At 40.3% G+C, this 17,515-nt stretch overlaps 1 protein-coding gene across 1 annotated transcript in view; it reads right to left on the minus strand.

The window, feature by feature from the left end:
* Positions 1-7,714: 7,714 nt before the first annotated feature.
* Positions 7,715-17,515, minus strand: part of SPAG16 (sperm associated antigen 16) — a 390,713-nt gene continuing 380,912 nt past the window's right edge. The window contains 2 exon segments of the mRNA XM_014951951.1: positions 7,715-7,854; positions 8,269-8,395. Of these exon segments, the coding sequence (XP_014807437.1) occupies positions 7,715-7,854; positions 8,269-8,395 (267 nt within the window).

Genomic DNA, 17,515 nt, shown 5'->3' on the forward strand with positions numbered 1-17,515 from the left:
AGTTCATTCCAGAGTCAAACCCAAACCAAACAAACAGTTCAAACAACCAGACTTTGGAGGCTGTTTATAGAATTTTTTTTTCTTCCTTATTTTCCCATTCACCATCACGTATAGTATTTTGCCACAGAAAAAGAAAGGGAACTAAAATACTTTATTTTGCTGCCCAAAAGTCTCCGTACAAAAGATGTCTTTCTGCTGAGGAAAGGGCCACGTGCTGGTGTGGGCCTTTAGAAAAGGACAGGCAACACTTATGAGCAGTTTGAAGGCTTCCTAACGAATAACCATCTGGAAAAAGTGGATATGCAAGTTTTGCACTCTCTTTCTCCTCGGTCAGTTATCTAATCCGAAAAGTGCATCCAATTTTCTCTGAGGAATAGTTCTGCATAAACCTAAGTTAAATGCCTCAAAGGCATTTAAATCATTATTTTCTTAGCAGTGGAACGGCATTAAAAACAAGGAAATGAAAAGGATGCTTTCATGACAACGGGAATTTCGTCTCAGGCCTTAAATTCATTTCCAGCCAATGGGTTTGTTTTGTTGGCACACAGGCCTGAAAAAAAGAGGCTGGCAGATACTGAGGTAGGAGCAAATTTCTAGCATTTTTTTCCTTTTCAGAAGCCAAGGTGCCTTTCCTTGTACATCAGACCACCATTTCCAAGCTGGCTCTGACTGCTACAGCAACAAGATAACTGCAGAGATGTCCTGAGCTTTGTCTCGCTCACTTTTTTCCACCTGGCCCATCAAACGCGAGCAAGACTCCCAGATTGGTTCATAAAAACATAACAAGCACTCCTAAGACATCTGTATGGAGATTATATTGTTAATCAATTTATTCTGCACAGCCCCATGGATCACTTGCTATTGATGATTATGCATTTCAGCTCGTGACAATTTGTCAATAAAATAAAAATAAAAAAAGGCTAAAGACAGCATATTTTTCATTTAAAGATAATCTCTCTCTTGAAAAGAGACACCACTTTCCAAGCCCTAAAAAGAACTAGCTCATGAATATTTTTCATTTACCAAGTGGAAGAGCAAAATTTTCTTGATAATCACAATACAGGTATCCGTGGTGAGTTTACTAAATGAGAGGTAAATAATCTTCTTTATAGTTCACTTACTTTTAAAAATGAATATTGGAAAAATAGCAAGTTTGACAAAAATGTAGTCTTTTATTTACTGAAAGTGCGTTATTCAAACTCAACTTAGACTGGCATTGTTTTTACCTCCCAAAAAGTGGAAAGTTAAATACTGTTTACAGATTGTTTTAAAGACCTTTTTAGATGAAAGCATCCGATACTTTATGTCAAAGTTTCTATTCAAAATATGAACTTTGCTTCTTGAAAGGATAAAGAATGGTGGGTAGCAGATGAAAGCATCTGACACTTCATTTCTATTCAAAATATGAACTTCGCTTCTTGAAAGGATAAAGAATGGTGGGTAGAGAGACCAAATTACTTAAATTATTCTTAAGTTTGAAGCAACATACCTGAGTTACTTAGGTTGTCACAAGAACTAGTTTTTTTCTCCATGGCATCCAATCCCAATGGACTCTGTCTTCTTCTCTCCAAGTATTTGCTTCCTTTAAAAACTGTCCAATTTCTTCTTTTCATAAGCTAAATTATTCTTAAGTTTGAAGCAACGTACTTGAGTTACTTAGGTTGTCACAAGAATTAGTTTTTGTCTCCAAAGCATCCAATCCCAATGGACTCTTCTTCTCTCCAAGCATTTGCTTGCTCTAAAAACTGTCCAATTTCTTCTTTTCATAAGTGTATGTTCTATGCTCCTAACATAATTCTGGATCAGTCCACAAAGCCACCAGCTAACTAATGACTCTTGGTTAGTGATGAAAATATATTTCATTTCAACAGTGATGAGGATGTAAATCTCTATCCCCTTACAGATTCCCTGACCTATCCAGGGATAGGTCCCTGGCAGAGAATGCTATAGCTGCTTTCCCTTGCATCTTTAACATACAGAAAGAACAAACAAAATACTAGATCAATATAATATCTTATTTCAAAAATCCCTTTCTTTTATTACGGGGTATGAATGATGAATGCAGTATTGATTCATTTCCTTACATACAATACAGATGCTTTACTCAAAACACAAGACCTGGATAACTGTCGATATTTAAGAGGAGCTTTCATGGAAGAAAGGCTGTGATGACCTTCAGAGATCCTTACTTTCTGACTGTCTGCAGGAATAAGCTAATCAGGAGATGAAGCTCTTGTATCTAAGCCAGGCTTCAGACAGAGCTGGGCAGTTTCAGTGAAAGAAAGGAGTTCCCACTCAATCACAGTTAAATATATTCAAAGTGGGAATTTGCTAATTGTAGCATTCTGTAAGCTGGAATTCGTATAAATAAATGTAAAACAGAACACATGGACCTAGTAAAGTTACCAAAGCAGTAAATGCTAGAGATGAGATGTTGAATACATTATTATCTTAAGACTTGTGCCTAGTTTAAATGGAATTAGAAAAACCCCAACTTGTTGCAAACCATTTAAATTCAGTTTGTGGACAGCTGCTGGAGAATCAAAATTTTGATCAGCTATGCACCACTTGGGATGCATAAACCTCCAATTTTCAGCTTCTGTTAGTTTAATACAAGGATGGCAAAAATCCTGTGGACATTCCCTTCATTTACTTTTGGAACAAACAATTTGCTCATCACCATGCTTTGGCTGACTGCCACAACAGCCAAAACTGTTGCTTCTCCTTGAAGAATAACATTTAACCAGTCAGATAATAAACCATTCCACCTAGGGTCCTCCGAAAAACCCAAACAGGTCAATCTATTGCTCTAAATGAGGCACAACCCTTGCTTCCAGAACATTGTTTTTATGCTGGTTATACACAGGCAAGTGAGATGGGAATATTTAGTACTACAGTATCTACTTGAAAAAGGCTGGCTCTATTAAATAGCTGTCCATCTTCTGGCACTCCAGGGAAGGAAGCATTCCTCTCGAACAAAGATGAAGGGAATATCAATGGGGCTAATCTCTTCAAAGTGCTCAGCGCTCAAAGCAATTGCCTGCAGTAGTACACAGTCCCCACCCTCATTAGCTCAACAAAGAAAACCCAGCCAGAGACAAAATACTACCCTGCAACTAGGGCAAAAATGTAAAATAAGGGGTTTTCAAGCTTCCCCCCCTTCCTTTGCAAAGGACAAATATTTCATACATTTTAAATTATGCGTGTACTGAAAATAAAGTAATATATTTTAAGAAGCCCTTTTCTTTTTCTTTCTGCCATATTTAAATAATGTGGAGTTTGCTCGTAGTGAAAAATAGCCATGACACAACAGAAATACTGTGTGGCTCAACTCTTCTCCTGATCAACAAAGGGGGAAAATTCATTGCCAACCTTTTCCCTTTGGAAAAACTGCAACAGTCACAAATAAGGAGAGTGATAGTTTCATACCCCCATGAAAGAGGGAGACAAAATGATCTGTCAATCAGCTTGTATTTGTGTAAATTCCAATCTACCCACTGCCTCCAAATTAGGGAATGTTATGGTCAGGAAAACAAATGTTGAGAGTGAGAGAAATGAAATACAGCAGCGCTGAGGGGAGAAGGGAGAATTATGAGACAAGGAATTACTGTTGAATAATGTAGTCTTCCAGCACATCCTTCTACTCCCACGCTGGCCATAGGAATAATTAAAGATGGTCGACAAATGTTGTAAGCAGTCCTCAGAGAAAGAGGGTTGACACGGACACGATGCTGATCTGACTTTTAAGACAAAGCAGCCTGATCAGAACTAGAAAACAGGTCATGGGCTGAGTAAACCAACTCAGACCACACCAGAATCTCTCCAGGGAGTCCACTAATGGACTCACCAGGTCAAACACCCAGGCTGGGCAGGTTACCTAGGGACAAAACGTCAATACCCGTGTGTTGGCGAAGAGCACACAGTTGAGGCAACAGCATTTGCTTATTGCAAAGCTCTGCCAAAGCAGGGATTTCAGCTTGAAGGACAAAGCACAAAACCTTTCTACTAGTGGGGGTGAGGTGAACCACCGCACCACCATTCCCTCTATCTGAGATAAAACTTTAGAAAATCTTTTGTTTGTATAAAATCAGTTTCGTCAACAAGATGGTTGACCTGGAAGTTTATTTCCCCCAGATCAGTTTTAAGTAGGGATGCACATTCAGACATGGATCAAACACGTCACAGGCTTTTAAAGTGTCCTTCATTCTCCATGTAATCCTTGTCTGAATCTTGATTCATGGTTCCTTCGTTAGGAAAAGTTTTATGAAGTAATGAAAAAGAGAAACAGAGATGGACAAGACAAAGAAGAAATGGAGACCCACCACTGCTTGCAACTTGCCAGCATAAAGTAAAAGGCCTGACTTTGGCCAGTAGCTCTATCCCATTTTGGAAGAAAGGAAGAAGAGTTTTTCATGACTGATTGCTAAATGGTCCAGTTTCTGCAGAAGTGTCCCCTGAGCTGGCCTGGCAGAGCACTGACACAGCAATTGGAAGCCAAGGAAGTAAAGACAAACTAAAAATGCTGATCACCGAATAAAGAATGGAGAACTAAGAGATGGGGGTCACTGCATTCGTGGTCATCAGGCGAAGCTTGTAAGAATGTGGATCAATTATATTTGAAAGAAACAGAACATATGAATCCTTAGTTTGTCCAGAAAAGGGTGTGTAAGGATGCAGTGAAAACGCACAGATCTTGCAGTGCTGAACCCACAGCAAAGAAAGGGGGTCTGATGGGACAGACATTAAACCATTCATGATGGGAGAAAGGAGAAGAATGAGTGATGTACAGGACTGTAGGTTATGCTTTACGAATAGACTTGAGAAAAGCCTGAATGAGAAGCAAAGCAGACAGCAAAATAAGGAAGAACTAGTCTTAATTTTCTACATAAAGAGCAAATGTTCTGAAGGAATTAGAAAGCTGTGCTCTAAAAACATGGATTGATCCCATTGCTGCCCTGTTGGGTGGAGCTGTAGCACTGTAGCAAATCCAAACCAATTACTAACCAAAATCTGGAGTTGTCAGAGTTCTGTGTAAAAATGGAAGTGCCAGGACAAATCCACAGAATTATACCTATATCTGTCTCAATCCATCTATATATCAAGCTCTCTTTGCATATTGGGCACCCATTTGCAAGGCTTACTACATTCATGCATGAGTGCCCAATTAATACATGCACAAGTAGCCAATTAGATCACACATGAGCACCCAGCATGTGTGCCCTATCAGTTTATGCATTGACACTCAATTAATTCACACATAAGCCACCAATTAATTTACATGAGTGCCCCATCAGTCCACGCACGGGTATACACCCGCCTGGGAGCAGGGTGACCTACAGTGACTCAGGGACAGCCTGGAGCAGTGGAGGAAGAGCAGTAAGGAGGATGAAGGAGCAGCAGATAGAAACCATTACACACACAACCCCAGCCTCCCACGTCACCACGTTAAACTGAGACTGGGAAGGGAAAAGCATTTCCTTTGTTTAATTCTTCGTGTTTTCTTTTTTTTCTCAGTACCCAGAATCAGAAGTTTGCATTAATTGGCAATAACTTAAATTAAGTAAAAATTTCCCAAGTCGAGACTGTATTGACTGCGACAGCATATATATAGTGGGAATTGAGGTAGGGACTCAGGCATTGAACCACAAGGGGAAAAGCACCCTAAGGAATCAATTTATGTTATCAAGTAATCTGCCTCGGAGATTAAAGAACACAGAGCAATGAAGTGTTGTAATGAAAAAAGCTTTTTAGTCAGAAATGGGGGTCATAGGGAAAAACACACATTAATGTCAGCACAGAAATGCACTGTATGGACCAAATCAGCTGCCACTAAAAAGATTCCTGTGGTAAATTCTGCACTAGAGGATTCTTCTCCCATCAACCACGACTTAAACTGTAAGCAAGAGCGAGACAAATACAAAAAGCAAGCTTCAGAAATTGCAGAAAAAGTGAGACAAAGAGTCAAGATCTTGTTGTGCTCTGGTTCTTTTGATACCTGGACACAGTCCACCCCTGAGATCTGAGATGTGCAGGTGTGTTTCCTGCTCTCCCCACATCCAGCCACCAACTACGAAATCCATTGTACAGCTTCCCAGTGAAGGAGAGCTTCTTCCATCTCAGAAAAATCCCTCACCCTGCCAAGGTGAAGCTTTATCTCCCCAGTGCCACTTAAGTGGTACAAGTTAAACAAAAATGTGAAGGAATGAAGGAGAAAAGACAGACACCTAGCACCCCAATACCAGCTTGTCTTTGCAGTCAATATACGAATCGAAATTGAGGTAATCAAAGAGAAAACCGAGTGGGCACCTCACTACAAGATCAAACCTCTAAATAAATGAGACTGCCATATAATAAATCAATATTATTTATGTTTAAGAAACGGAATGTATACTCAACTAGGCACATATGAATTTAAAAATACAATTTATGATTTTTAGTTACCTCCATTCGAATGACTGCCCAAATCCATGAATTACTGCTCAGACAAACAATGCAGGAACCTGCTGGATCATTTTATCTAAGCCCTCTGCTGTGGCAGAGCAGCGCATCGTTTAGCCTCTCTCAGTGATATATCAAGGGCCATTTTAGGATTACTCAGACTAACCCTGGCTTAGCTACCTTGGCAACTCTGGTATCAGAAAAAAAAAACCAAACCAAAAGTTGTGCCAAAATGGTGTTAGCACGATTTAAAGATCCACAAACCCAGGATATTCACCTCCCATTGAATCCCACACCGCATCGTTGGCAGGAACCAAACCAGCTGTAGCCAAGTGAGGCCAAGTCTCCTAAATGATCCTGCCTCTCTCTCTTAGGTGGCAGAGGCACCACCATCTCTCTTCAAACAACAGGAATTGCAATAGTCTCATCAGGCTAGATATTTACCCATCTTCAGCTAGGCACAACCTCATCCTGTTGCATTATACCTCACTGTGATCATCCATCCCAATTTGATATCTCTGTTGTACGGTTACTCCCGCGGGGAAAATTTTGGACTTTATCCAACTGATGGGAAAAATGTGCCCATTTAGATTACCTGGAGCTGATAACCTTTCTACTGGAAAGTTCCCATCTGGCTAGAAATAGTGCTACAGGGTTTTTCAGCGATGCTATTCCTTTGCAAATGACCCACCATTACACTCCAGAAACAAAAATGCAAAACTTCTTCAAATCCTCCTGAACAAAAAAAATGAGCTCTTATTCCAAATTATGCACATAAATAGAATAGTGATTAAATTTGTCTCTGGGAAGCTGTCAAAATAGGACAGTGTCAATGCATTTTTTTCCCCTTGGAAATGAAAATACCTTATTTAATGCTACAGCAGAGAGATCCGTGAAATCACTATACAAATAATATAGAATTTGATGGCAAAGTTTTTTGCCTAGTGACTCAATATATTGATATTATGCATTCCATACTACGTGGGTCATTATGAAAAAATATCATATTATATGTTTAACAATTCCTTAATTAGCTCTATTGAAGCATTATATTTTATGCACATAACACAGAATGCAAACGTATACATATTTTTCAACACACCTATATGTATTACATTATATATTACTGCATTATATCATCTCATATATTGTACCACCTTTGAGTAAGAATAATTTCCTAAGCTAGGACCTAATTCTGTGCTGCAACATGAATGCTCGTTCGTGCTTTGGAACTGAAGATCAATATTGGGTTTAAAACAACAATAACCTCCATGTTTTACAACGGCCCCTCTTCAACTGAAAACGCACATTCCCTCACAATATTGCTGACATGGTAATACACGGTTGATGATGAAAAATAACTGATTACTTCAATTCTTTGTGCATAGTAAGCAATCCTGTCAACACAATGAAGTTCTGAGGCAATTATAAGAGGACTTAGGAAGATTGGTTATGAAATGCAACTCCAGAATTAGCAAATAAAAGAACAAACAGCAACAGAGAGAATAAACATCCCTAAGAACACAGTAATCTCGCTCAGTTTTTTACCCCCAGAGATTAGTGGTTTAGATCATATTTTTGTAATTAATTGCAGTTTTTGTTATTGCATAGTTTTCATTTTATATAAGTGGACTGACCATAAGTCAATTTGCCAGTCTAGTCCATACAAAACAATTGCATCAATCATTGGCACAATCAGATATCTCTTCTTTAAAATTAACGTATCTATGCTGTTTCACACACACTATCTGGCTTCAGAACCAGAGAGAAATTAAAGAGATTTCAAAATAAAACACATCTTAGGTAGAAAAAGTTGTTTTAGAATCCTACCAGAGCGATCAAAGATGATCTGGTTGGCAGAATGTGGGCCTGCATCTACAGATAAAATGGGGAGCGACTTCCAAATGTCCCAGAGCTTCATCGCGCCGGAGGAGCCGCAGGAAGCAATGGTATCACCCTGTCAATGTTGGAAACAAAATAAAGGCATCACTTCTGTATTTCTGCAAAGAAGAAAGGATATGACACAGGGCTGGACACACACTGATGCCAGGGATAGTAACTGTATGTATTTAAATAAAAGTAAATTATTATATGGGAGGTTATCACAATCTCTTAACAACTACATTGACTTGAATAGAAACAATACAATCTGATATGACTTTAATTTCAAAATGTAAGTGAAAAAGAGAAAAGAGGCTCTTTCAAATTCTGATACCAGTGTCCCCTAAGAACGTGGCTTATGATTATACCAAAACGTATAAGAAAACTTCTCACAGAGACACAGGAATGGCCCTTTTAGCCCTGATTTTTAATTTTTCTACTCATGTTTTCTACAGGAAGCAGAAGATTAGAGCAGAAGAGACACTCCTTCATTGCTCTACATTCATTAGTAGCCATCCAACGGACAATCTCACTCATTTCAATGAGTCAGAAGCATGCAAGGATTATCTATGCAAGGAAAGACCGCAGGACTGTGTTCCCCACACCTCTCTTCAATTTTAATTTAAAAAAAGAAAAACCAACCCCAAACAAAACCCTAAAAAAGTGGCAGAAGTATTTTGAATATGTAACATACGAACAAATGCAAAAATCAAAAAATGCAGCATAAAGGATGCCCAAACATAACTTTGTTTACCTAATTCCTGCCACCATAACAGAAAGAAACCCCTAGCTACCAATGTAGAAACATTTACTTTTCATTTTAACCTCCTAAATAGATATTCAAAATCCCCAAACCACCTCAGCTGGTGTGCACTCAGAGTTATCAAAGTCAATGTCTTTTCCAATATAGGCAAGAGTGCACGATTAGATTAAAGGATATTGTTTTGAAGGAGAATCACAACGGTATGGAACTGAGAATTAGGTAAAACACGGGTCAGATGCTACATCCATGACTTTTTAATATTCAGTTAATTTTTATGTCTTTTATGTAAATAATATCTGCAAGAAAATGCGTGGAGTTACCTAGCAAATAGAGGAATTAAGATCTGAAAATATCCATTGCCTTCTCAAGTAGAAAGTAATGGCCCTCGAAACACCATCACGGTATAACTATAATGAAATCTTTAGGTTCATTTGGAGGAGATCTAAAATGTCAGAACTCCATTCTGGCTTGTTACAGGGACTAATACAGAGTAATACCGAGAAACAAAGTAATCATTGCTTGGAGAATTCAGCTGGCAACGTGTAAGCTCTGAGCACTCACTGTTTTGCAAAAAAATTCAGTAACCGTAGGTACAACTCACCTTAACATCGTGATGCTGAGCATTACAGAAAAGCTATTAGTTTAACTAGCTCTCCAGCTGTACCTGCCTAATTCTCTTTCATCTGGCTCCTTTCATGAAGTTCAGCCTATACAAACAACGAGGCCAAGCAGGCCATTGAGGAAAAAAACACCACCACCACCCCCCAGTACAACAGCTACACTCCAAATAGTTCCATGGCTTGAACTGCGTCTCAATAAAGCAAATTTGTAATGGAAACCAAAAAAAAAGCATCATCACAGAATCCAGTCCCTTACTCTTACAAGCAATACTTTCATACACTTGCCATGATAAAAGTACGGAAAAACAAACAAAAAAGCGTCATCACAGAATCCAGTCCCTTACTCTTATAAGCAATACCTTCATACACTTGCCATGATAAAAGTACGGAATTCCAGGTTAGCATTCATGGGGGGGAATTCCATCCCTCCATCCACCCCGCACTGCTGCTGCAGAACCTGTCTGGTGTTGCATTTATAAATCTTTCAGCCCATAAGCATAAAGTGAGAGTTTAAAAGTACTTGTTACATGCAATCTATATCCTTTAGATTTTAAATAAAAGTTTGGGTTGGTTTCTTTTTTCAGAAATAGAATCATAGAATCCTCTAGGTTGGAAGGGATCTTAAAGATCATTGAGTCCAACCACCAACCTAACTCTGACAAAGAAAATAAATAATAAAAAAATCATTAAACCACGTTCCTGAGGACCATGTCAACCCGTCTTATGAACAACTCCAGGGATGGTGCCTCAACCACTTCCCTGGGCAGCCCATTCCAATGCTGGATAACCCTTTCTATGAAGAAATTTTTCCTAATATCCAATCTAAACCTCCCCTGGTGTAACTTGAGGCCATTTCCCCTTGTCCTATTTCCTGTCACTTGGGAAACAAGACCGACCCCCACCTCTCTACACCCTCCTTTCAGGTAGTTATAGAGCATAATAAGGCCTCCCCTCAGCCTCCTCTTCTTCAGACTGAACACCCCCAGCTCCCTCAGCCTCTCCTCATAAGACTTACTCTCCAGACCCCTCACCAGCTTTGTTGCCCTTCTCTGGACACGCTCCAGCACCTCAATACTCCTCCCTTCTTCCCTTTCCCTGATGCATTTCACTTATAGACACTACTTTCTGGGCTGAACAGCTGAAGCTCTTCCTTCTCTCCTCCCCACCCTTTCCAGATCGCATGGAATCGGGATTAACTATGAACGTACCCATCACTGATTTTTATAAAGCAACTCTTGCAAAACTCCAATTTGCAAAACTCCCAATTGCAAAAATCACCAATTTTGGAAGCCATTCTGAGATCCCTGTAACCTGATTTTCAGAGACATTTAAAGACGTGTATCTCAGCTGAACAGAGGTGCTGGTGAAGCTGGTACACAGCAGCAACCATGGAGCAGGAGGGCAGGACACGCGCAATCAAGCGGCACGTCTGCTTTACTTAGGTGGTTATCTATCACGCCAGCAAAGGGAAGAGGAACTGAGTATGTGCATGTAGAGAAAATCCCTCCATTCCTCAGTGTAAGTACTCACCTTCTGGGCCAGCTCACTCACACTCTTCTGCACAGATTATGTCCACCACTATCAACAGCCCACTTAGGAAATCACCAGTATCCCTTATACCTCTTATTTCATAACCTCTAACAAGACTTTGACATATTCTTGCATTTTAGTCCTGATTTTTTTTTTCTATCCATAGAGGCACTTCAGTTAAGAATACATTTTTTTTCCCTTAGGGGGGACACAGGAGGTTGGCTTTGGTTTGTTTTGTGTTAGAATATGCCTGTCTTCAAGCTTGTTTTGTCTGTGTCCAATATACTTCAGTTCAATAAAAACTTCTTAATTACAGCTTTGGTAACTCAGCAATTTTGAACCAGATCAATGGACAGCCCACGTGGGTAAGACTGCACATAACCCACTCAGTGGAGTTACAAAAGACACTCCAGCAGGTGCTCTGTGACTCCTCCTTATGTCACCAACAGTTGTGTCCATGGATTTTCAATACATTTCTCTCTCAAGTAATGGCACAGTCCAGCTAATAAATCATAACAGCACCAAGAATGCTTCACTGAAACAGTATGCAAACACTGATCAGAGACAGTCCCTGCCAAAACTGACTGCAACTCCAGAGCTGACTTTGACCTTCCCGCTGGCCCTGATTAAGGGATCATTACTAGTTGCATAATTATGAGGAAAACAATCTGATCTACTTTTATTACAGGTTCATCCTTCTATGAATTAATTTTGCTACAGTAGCTGGCACACCACAAGTGCAGATCCATACACCATCCTCTTTCAATCTTGCCATCCTATTTTCTGCCATATTTATTTTCTTCCATTTTTCCTACAGAGCCCTAAGAAACACAAGGATAAATGGGGTAAACAACCCTCCTCTCCTGCCCGAATTCACCCAGTCAAATCACCAGTAGGTACCAGATACGTTGAACCACCCTAACTTGTTATTTAAGCTCTCTTTCATAGGGTGATTTGTGGCCACATCAGAAAGGATGACAGGGAAGCATTGCTGGAGAAACCTGGTCTGAGAGCACCACCCCACTGTGGGGTGTGCTGTATAAACAAGCTAGAGAAGATGGCCCTGCTCAAAAGGGTCTACAGGCTATCTTACTACCAAGGTCAACCAGTTCTTGCTGTCAAAAGCTAGAGAAGATGGCCCTGCTCAAAGGGGTCTACAGTCTATCTTACTACCAAGGTCAACCAGTTCTTGCTGTCAAAAGTCTCCAGAGTTTTTATCAATCTCCTCCCAGATGCCTGATATAAACGTACCGAGTTTTAAACTAGGCTTGTTGGGGGAGGAGGATATTATCTGGCTTGCTTATGACAAACCAAGGGATGATGCTCCAAGGTCTGAGGGACGATGGGTCACTAGCGAAGGCCCTCATCAAACCAAGGGATGATACTCCAAGGTCTGAGAGACGATGGGTCACTAGCGAAGGCCCTCAACCCACTGCTCTGAGGTGTGCTGGGTAAGCTGCAGCACACTCAAAGTCTTATGGGGATGAGCTATGGGCTCCTGAGGCAATAGGAACCATGGAGTCACAGATAAAACACCTCAAAGGATGGCCACCTGAAAAGCAGCACGAAGGAAATGCAGCCACGCCAGCCAGTAAGGCAGCTCCACCAGGCACCCAGCTGAAGGGCCTTCACACAAATGCACGTAGCATGGGGAACAAGCAAGAGGAGTTGCCCACGTGCCCACACCTCCAGGGTGACCTTATTGGCATCACAGAGACATGGTGGGACGGCTGTTATGACTGGAGTGTTGGAATGGAGGGATAGAGATTCTTCAGGAAGGACAGGCCGGGGAGACAAGGAGGGGGTGTTGCTCTCTATGTCAATGAACAGCTGGAGTTCATGGAGCTCCACCTGGCGATGGATGAAGACCCAACGGAGAGCCTATGGGTCAAGATTAAAGGAAACACAGTGGCAGGTGACGTTACAGTAGGGGTCTGCTACAGACTACCTGACCACAAACACAGAGTGGATGAGGCCCTCTGTAGAGAGGAGGACATGGACCTCTTGGAACAGGGCCAGAGGAGGGCCATGAAGATGATGAGAGGGCTGGAGCACCTCTCCTAGGCAGCTGCTACTCTAAAAACAAACAAAAAGGATGTTGTTAATGAGCAGGCTATTACATTTCACCACTTTTTCGCTTGATGTCATCTCTATTACATACCTTTTCTAAATCCAATGAGCTGGAGATGTGGGATAACAACTTTTCAATAGAAAGAAATAAGCCAGGAATGTAATCAAGCTTAAGGATAATTTGAAGCTACATGTCATTCAAAGAAAAAGAAAGGGATGTAGTATGTTAAACAAACTCATTTGCATCTGGCAACGGCCCTTTTCAAAAGCTTTAAAGTGGAATCACTTGGAATTCTCCAATGAGCTTCTGTTTTTTTCATTTCTTTCACAGTTACTATTTTAGTTATTCTGCCTTGCTCTTAGTTTTCTTCGTTTTGTTCCTTGCCACACTGAACTCTTTTTTATGATGTCTTTTTGATGACGTATTTTACTGAACAGAAAGCTGGACAATCAGGGCTTGACTGATTTTCCTACATGTAAAAGGAGGAGACAATGAGATGCAAGAAGAAATGTGCAAAAGCAGATTCCCATTGTACTGGTTTTCATTTACACTACATTTTGTGCTGCAGCAGCCTCAGCTCAGTTCTATTGCTTCCTCTCATCAAAGAGCAGTAGAACAATTCATAAAACCAGTAAGACTTGCTTCCTATTCTATATAATCAAGCTGGTACTTTTTTGTGTGTGCATGCTGAAGTAATTAAAAAAATTATACAAGGATTCAATTAGTCTGGATTCAAAGACTGGTTCGGTTCCAGGCTTCACTTAAAGGACTTTGCAAGCCGTTTAATTGCCTTTACAGTTCTACTTTCCACTCTTTACCTTCCCTGCTGGCTTAACGAACATCTTTATATTACAGAAGATCTCCCATTTAAATGGGTACGCTCAGCTCCACATACATCACAATCCAAATAGGCACTTGCAAATCATTGTAACACAAATAATTATAACAACAAGAATTAACAGATTTATATCACTTTCAGAATGCTTTAAAAATCTGTTTCCTTCTTCCCTTTTTTAAAAAAAAAATACTATTTTTTCTTGTGAATATTAATAACGATTAACAGTAGGACTAATCACCAGGTACGCTAAAGCAAATAATTCCTGAAAATTGCTGTTTCACACCAGCAATAAGGACAAAAATTTGAATAATTTTGTCTCTTGCTTATGAGCACACCTCCGGATTTATTGGTGAAAGATCAAGACTATATGAACTGCAACAAGTGCTTTATTTAATTTAGACTGCAATTAACTCCTCCCAGGAGTACTCTCTTCAAAACTTAATTCCAAACGCAGGTCAGTAGTTGTTTCATGACCTTTTGCATGTATTTTTAAAAAGGCAAAATAATGAGTGAACAGGCAACTCGTTTTCACTATGAGAAGTTCATATCAAATTTTTTGGGTTTACTGATTTGCAAGTCCTTTGTTTTCAAAACAGAAGTACTGTATGACATGTATTTTACAGGACTCTTACAATGACTAGATGCCATGGTTTAACCTCAGCCAGCAACTAGGACCACGCAGCCACTTGCTCACTCTCCCTGAGCCGGGATGGGGGAGAGAATCAGAAAAGTAAAAGTGAGAAAAAACTAGAAGCAGCACGAAGGAAATGCAGCCACGCCAGCCAGTAAGGCAGCTCCACCAGGCACCCAGCTGAAGGGCCTTCACACAAATGCACGTAGCATGGGGAACAAGCAAGAGGAGTTGCCCACGTGCCCACACCTCCAGGGTGACCTTATTGGCATCACAGAGACATGGTGGGACGGCTGTTATGACTGGAGTGTTGGAGTGGAGGGATAGAGATTCTTCAGGAAGGACAGGCCGGGGAGACAAGGAGGGGGTGTTGCTCTCTATGTCAATGAACAGCTGGAGTTCATGGAGCTCCACCTGGCGATGGATGAAGACCCAACGGAGAGCCTATGGGTCAAGATTAAAGGAAACACAGTGGCAGGTGACGTTACAGTAGGGGTCTGCTACAGACTACCTGACCACAAACACAGAGTGGATGAGGCCCTCTGTAGAGAGGAGGACATGGACCTCTTGGAACAGGGCCAGAGGAGGGCCATGAAGATGATGAGAGGGCTGGAGCACCTCTCCTAGGCAGCTGCTACTCTAAAAACAAACAAAAAGGATGTTGTTAATGAGCAGGCTATTACATTTCACCACTTTTTCGCTTGATGTCATCTCTATTACATACCTTTTCTAAATCCAGTGAGCTGGAGATGTGGGATAACAACTTTTCAATAGAAAGAAATAAGCCAGGAATGTAATCAAGCTTAAGGATAATTTGAAGCTACATGTCATTCAAAGAAAAAGAAAGGGATGTAGTATGTTAAACAAACTCATTTGCATCTGGCAACGGCCCTTTTCAAAAGCTTTAAAGTGGAATCACTTGGAATTCTCCAATGAGCTTCTGTTTTTTTCATTTCTTTCACAGTTACTATTTTAGTTATTCTGCCTTGCTCTTAGTTTTCTTCGTTTTGTTCCTTGCCACACTGAACTCTTTTTTATGATGTCTTTTTGATGACGTATTTTACTGAACAGAAAGCTGGACAATCAGGGCTTGACTGATTTTCCTACATGTAAAAGGAGGAGACAATGAGATGCAAGAAGAAATGTGCAAAAGCAGATTCCCATTGTACTGGTTTTCATTTACACTACATTTTGTGCTGCAGCAGCCTCAGCTCAGTTCTATTGCTTCCTCTCATCAAAGAGCAGTAGAACAATTCATAAAACCAGTAAGACTTGCTTCCTATTCTATATAATCAAGCTGGTACTTTTTTGTGTGTGCATGCTGAAGTAATTAAAAAAATTATACAAGGATTCAATTAGTCTGGATTCAAAGACTGGTTCGGTTCCAGGCTTCACTTAAAGGACTTTGCAAGCCGTTTAATTGCCTTTACAGTTCTACTTTCCACTCTTTACCTTCCCTGCTGGCTTAACGAACATCTTTATATTACAGAAGATCTCCCATTTAAATGGGTACGCTCAGCTCCACATACATCACAATCCAAATAGGCACTTGCAAATCATTGTAACACAAATAATTATAACAACAAGAATTAACAGATTTATATCACTTCCAGAATGCTTTAAAAATCTGTTTCCTTCTTCCCTTTTTTAAAAAAAAAATACTATTTTTTCTTGTGAATATTAATAACGATTAACAGTAGGACTAATCACCAGGTACGCTAAAGCAAATAATTCCTGAAAATTGCTGTTTCACACCAGCAATAAGGACAAAAATTTGAATAATTTTGTCTCTTGCTTATGAGCACACCTCCGGATTTATTGGTGAAAGATCAAGACTATATGAACTGCAACAAGTGCTTTATTTAATTTAGACTGCAATTAACTCCTCCCAGGAGTACTCTCTTCAAAACTTAATTCCAAACGCAGGTCAGTAGTTGTTTCATGACCTTTTGCATGTATTTTTAAAAAGGCAAAATAATGAGTGAACAGGCAACTCGTTTTCACTATGAGAAGTTCATATCAAATTTTTTGGGTTTACTGATTTGCAAGTCCTTTGTTTTCAAAACAGAAGTACTGTATGACATGTATTTTACAGGACTCTTACAATGACTAGATGCCATGGTTTAACCTCAGCCAGCAACTAGGACCACGCAGCCACTTGCTCACTCTCCCTGAGCCGGGATGGGGGAGAGAATCAGAAAAGTAAAAGTGAGAAAAAACTAGTGAGTTGAGACAAAGACAGTTTAATAGGTAGAGCAAAAGCTGCACACACAAGCAGAACAAAACAAGGAATTTATTCACTGCTTCCCATCAGTGGGAAAGTGTTCAGCCACCTCCAGGAAAGCAGGGCTCCATCACGTGTCATGGTTACTTGGGAAGACAAATGCCATAATTCCAAACATCCCCCCAGGACACCAGACCAAGATTTTCATCAACCTTCGTGGAAACAGATTCAAACTCTAGGCCTGCTGCTAACTAGAAAGAGGGTCGGTAATTATTTTCCCTTTTGATTACTGTTGGGAATCTGGTTGACCTCTAGCATAACAAAGGGTTGGTGAGTCTGTTACCAGTCTAACCAGTCTGGTTACTGGTCTCCAAACTAAGTAAAAGGAGTTTGTTCTGTGTACATAAAATGTGGTAGAAACTCTTTGCCATCAAGTGTCAGTAGACAAAGTGGCCACAGCAGGAATAGCTTCAGCTACCTCAAACTGAGACAGACTTGACTAATCTGCATTTCTAAGAT

Source organism: Calidris pugnax, unplaced genomic scaffold (assembly GCF_001431845.1).
Source record: "Calidris pugnax isolate Ruff unplaced genomic scaffold, ASM143184v1 scaffold179, whole genome shotgun sequence".
Classification (NCBI taxonomy): domain Eukaryota; kingdom Metazoa; phylum Chordata; class Aves; order Charadriiformes; family Scolopacidae; genus Calidris; species Calidris pugnax.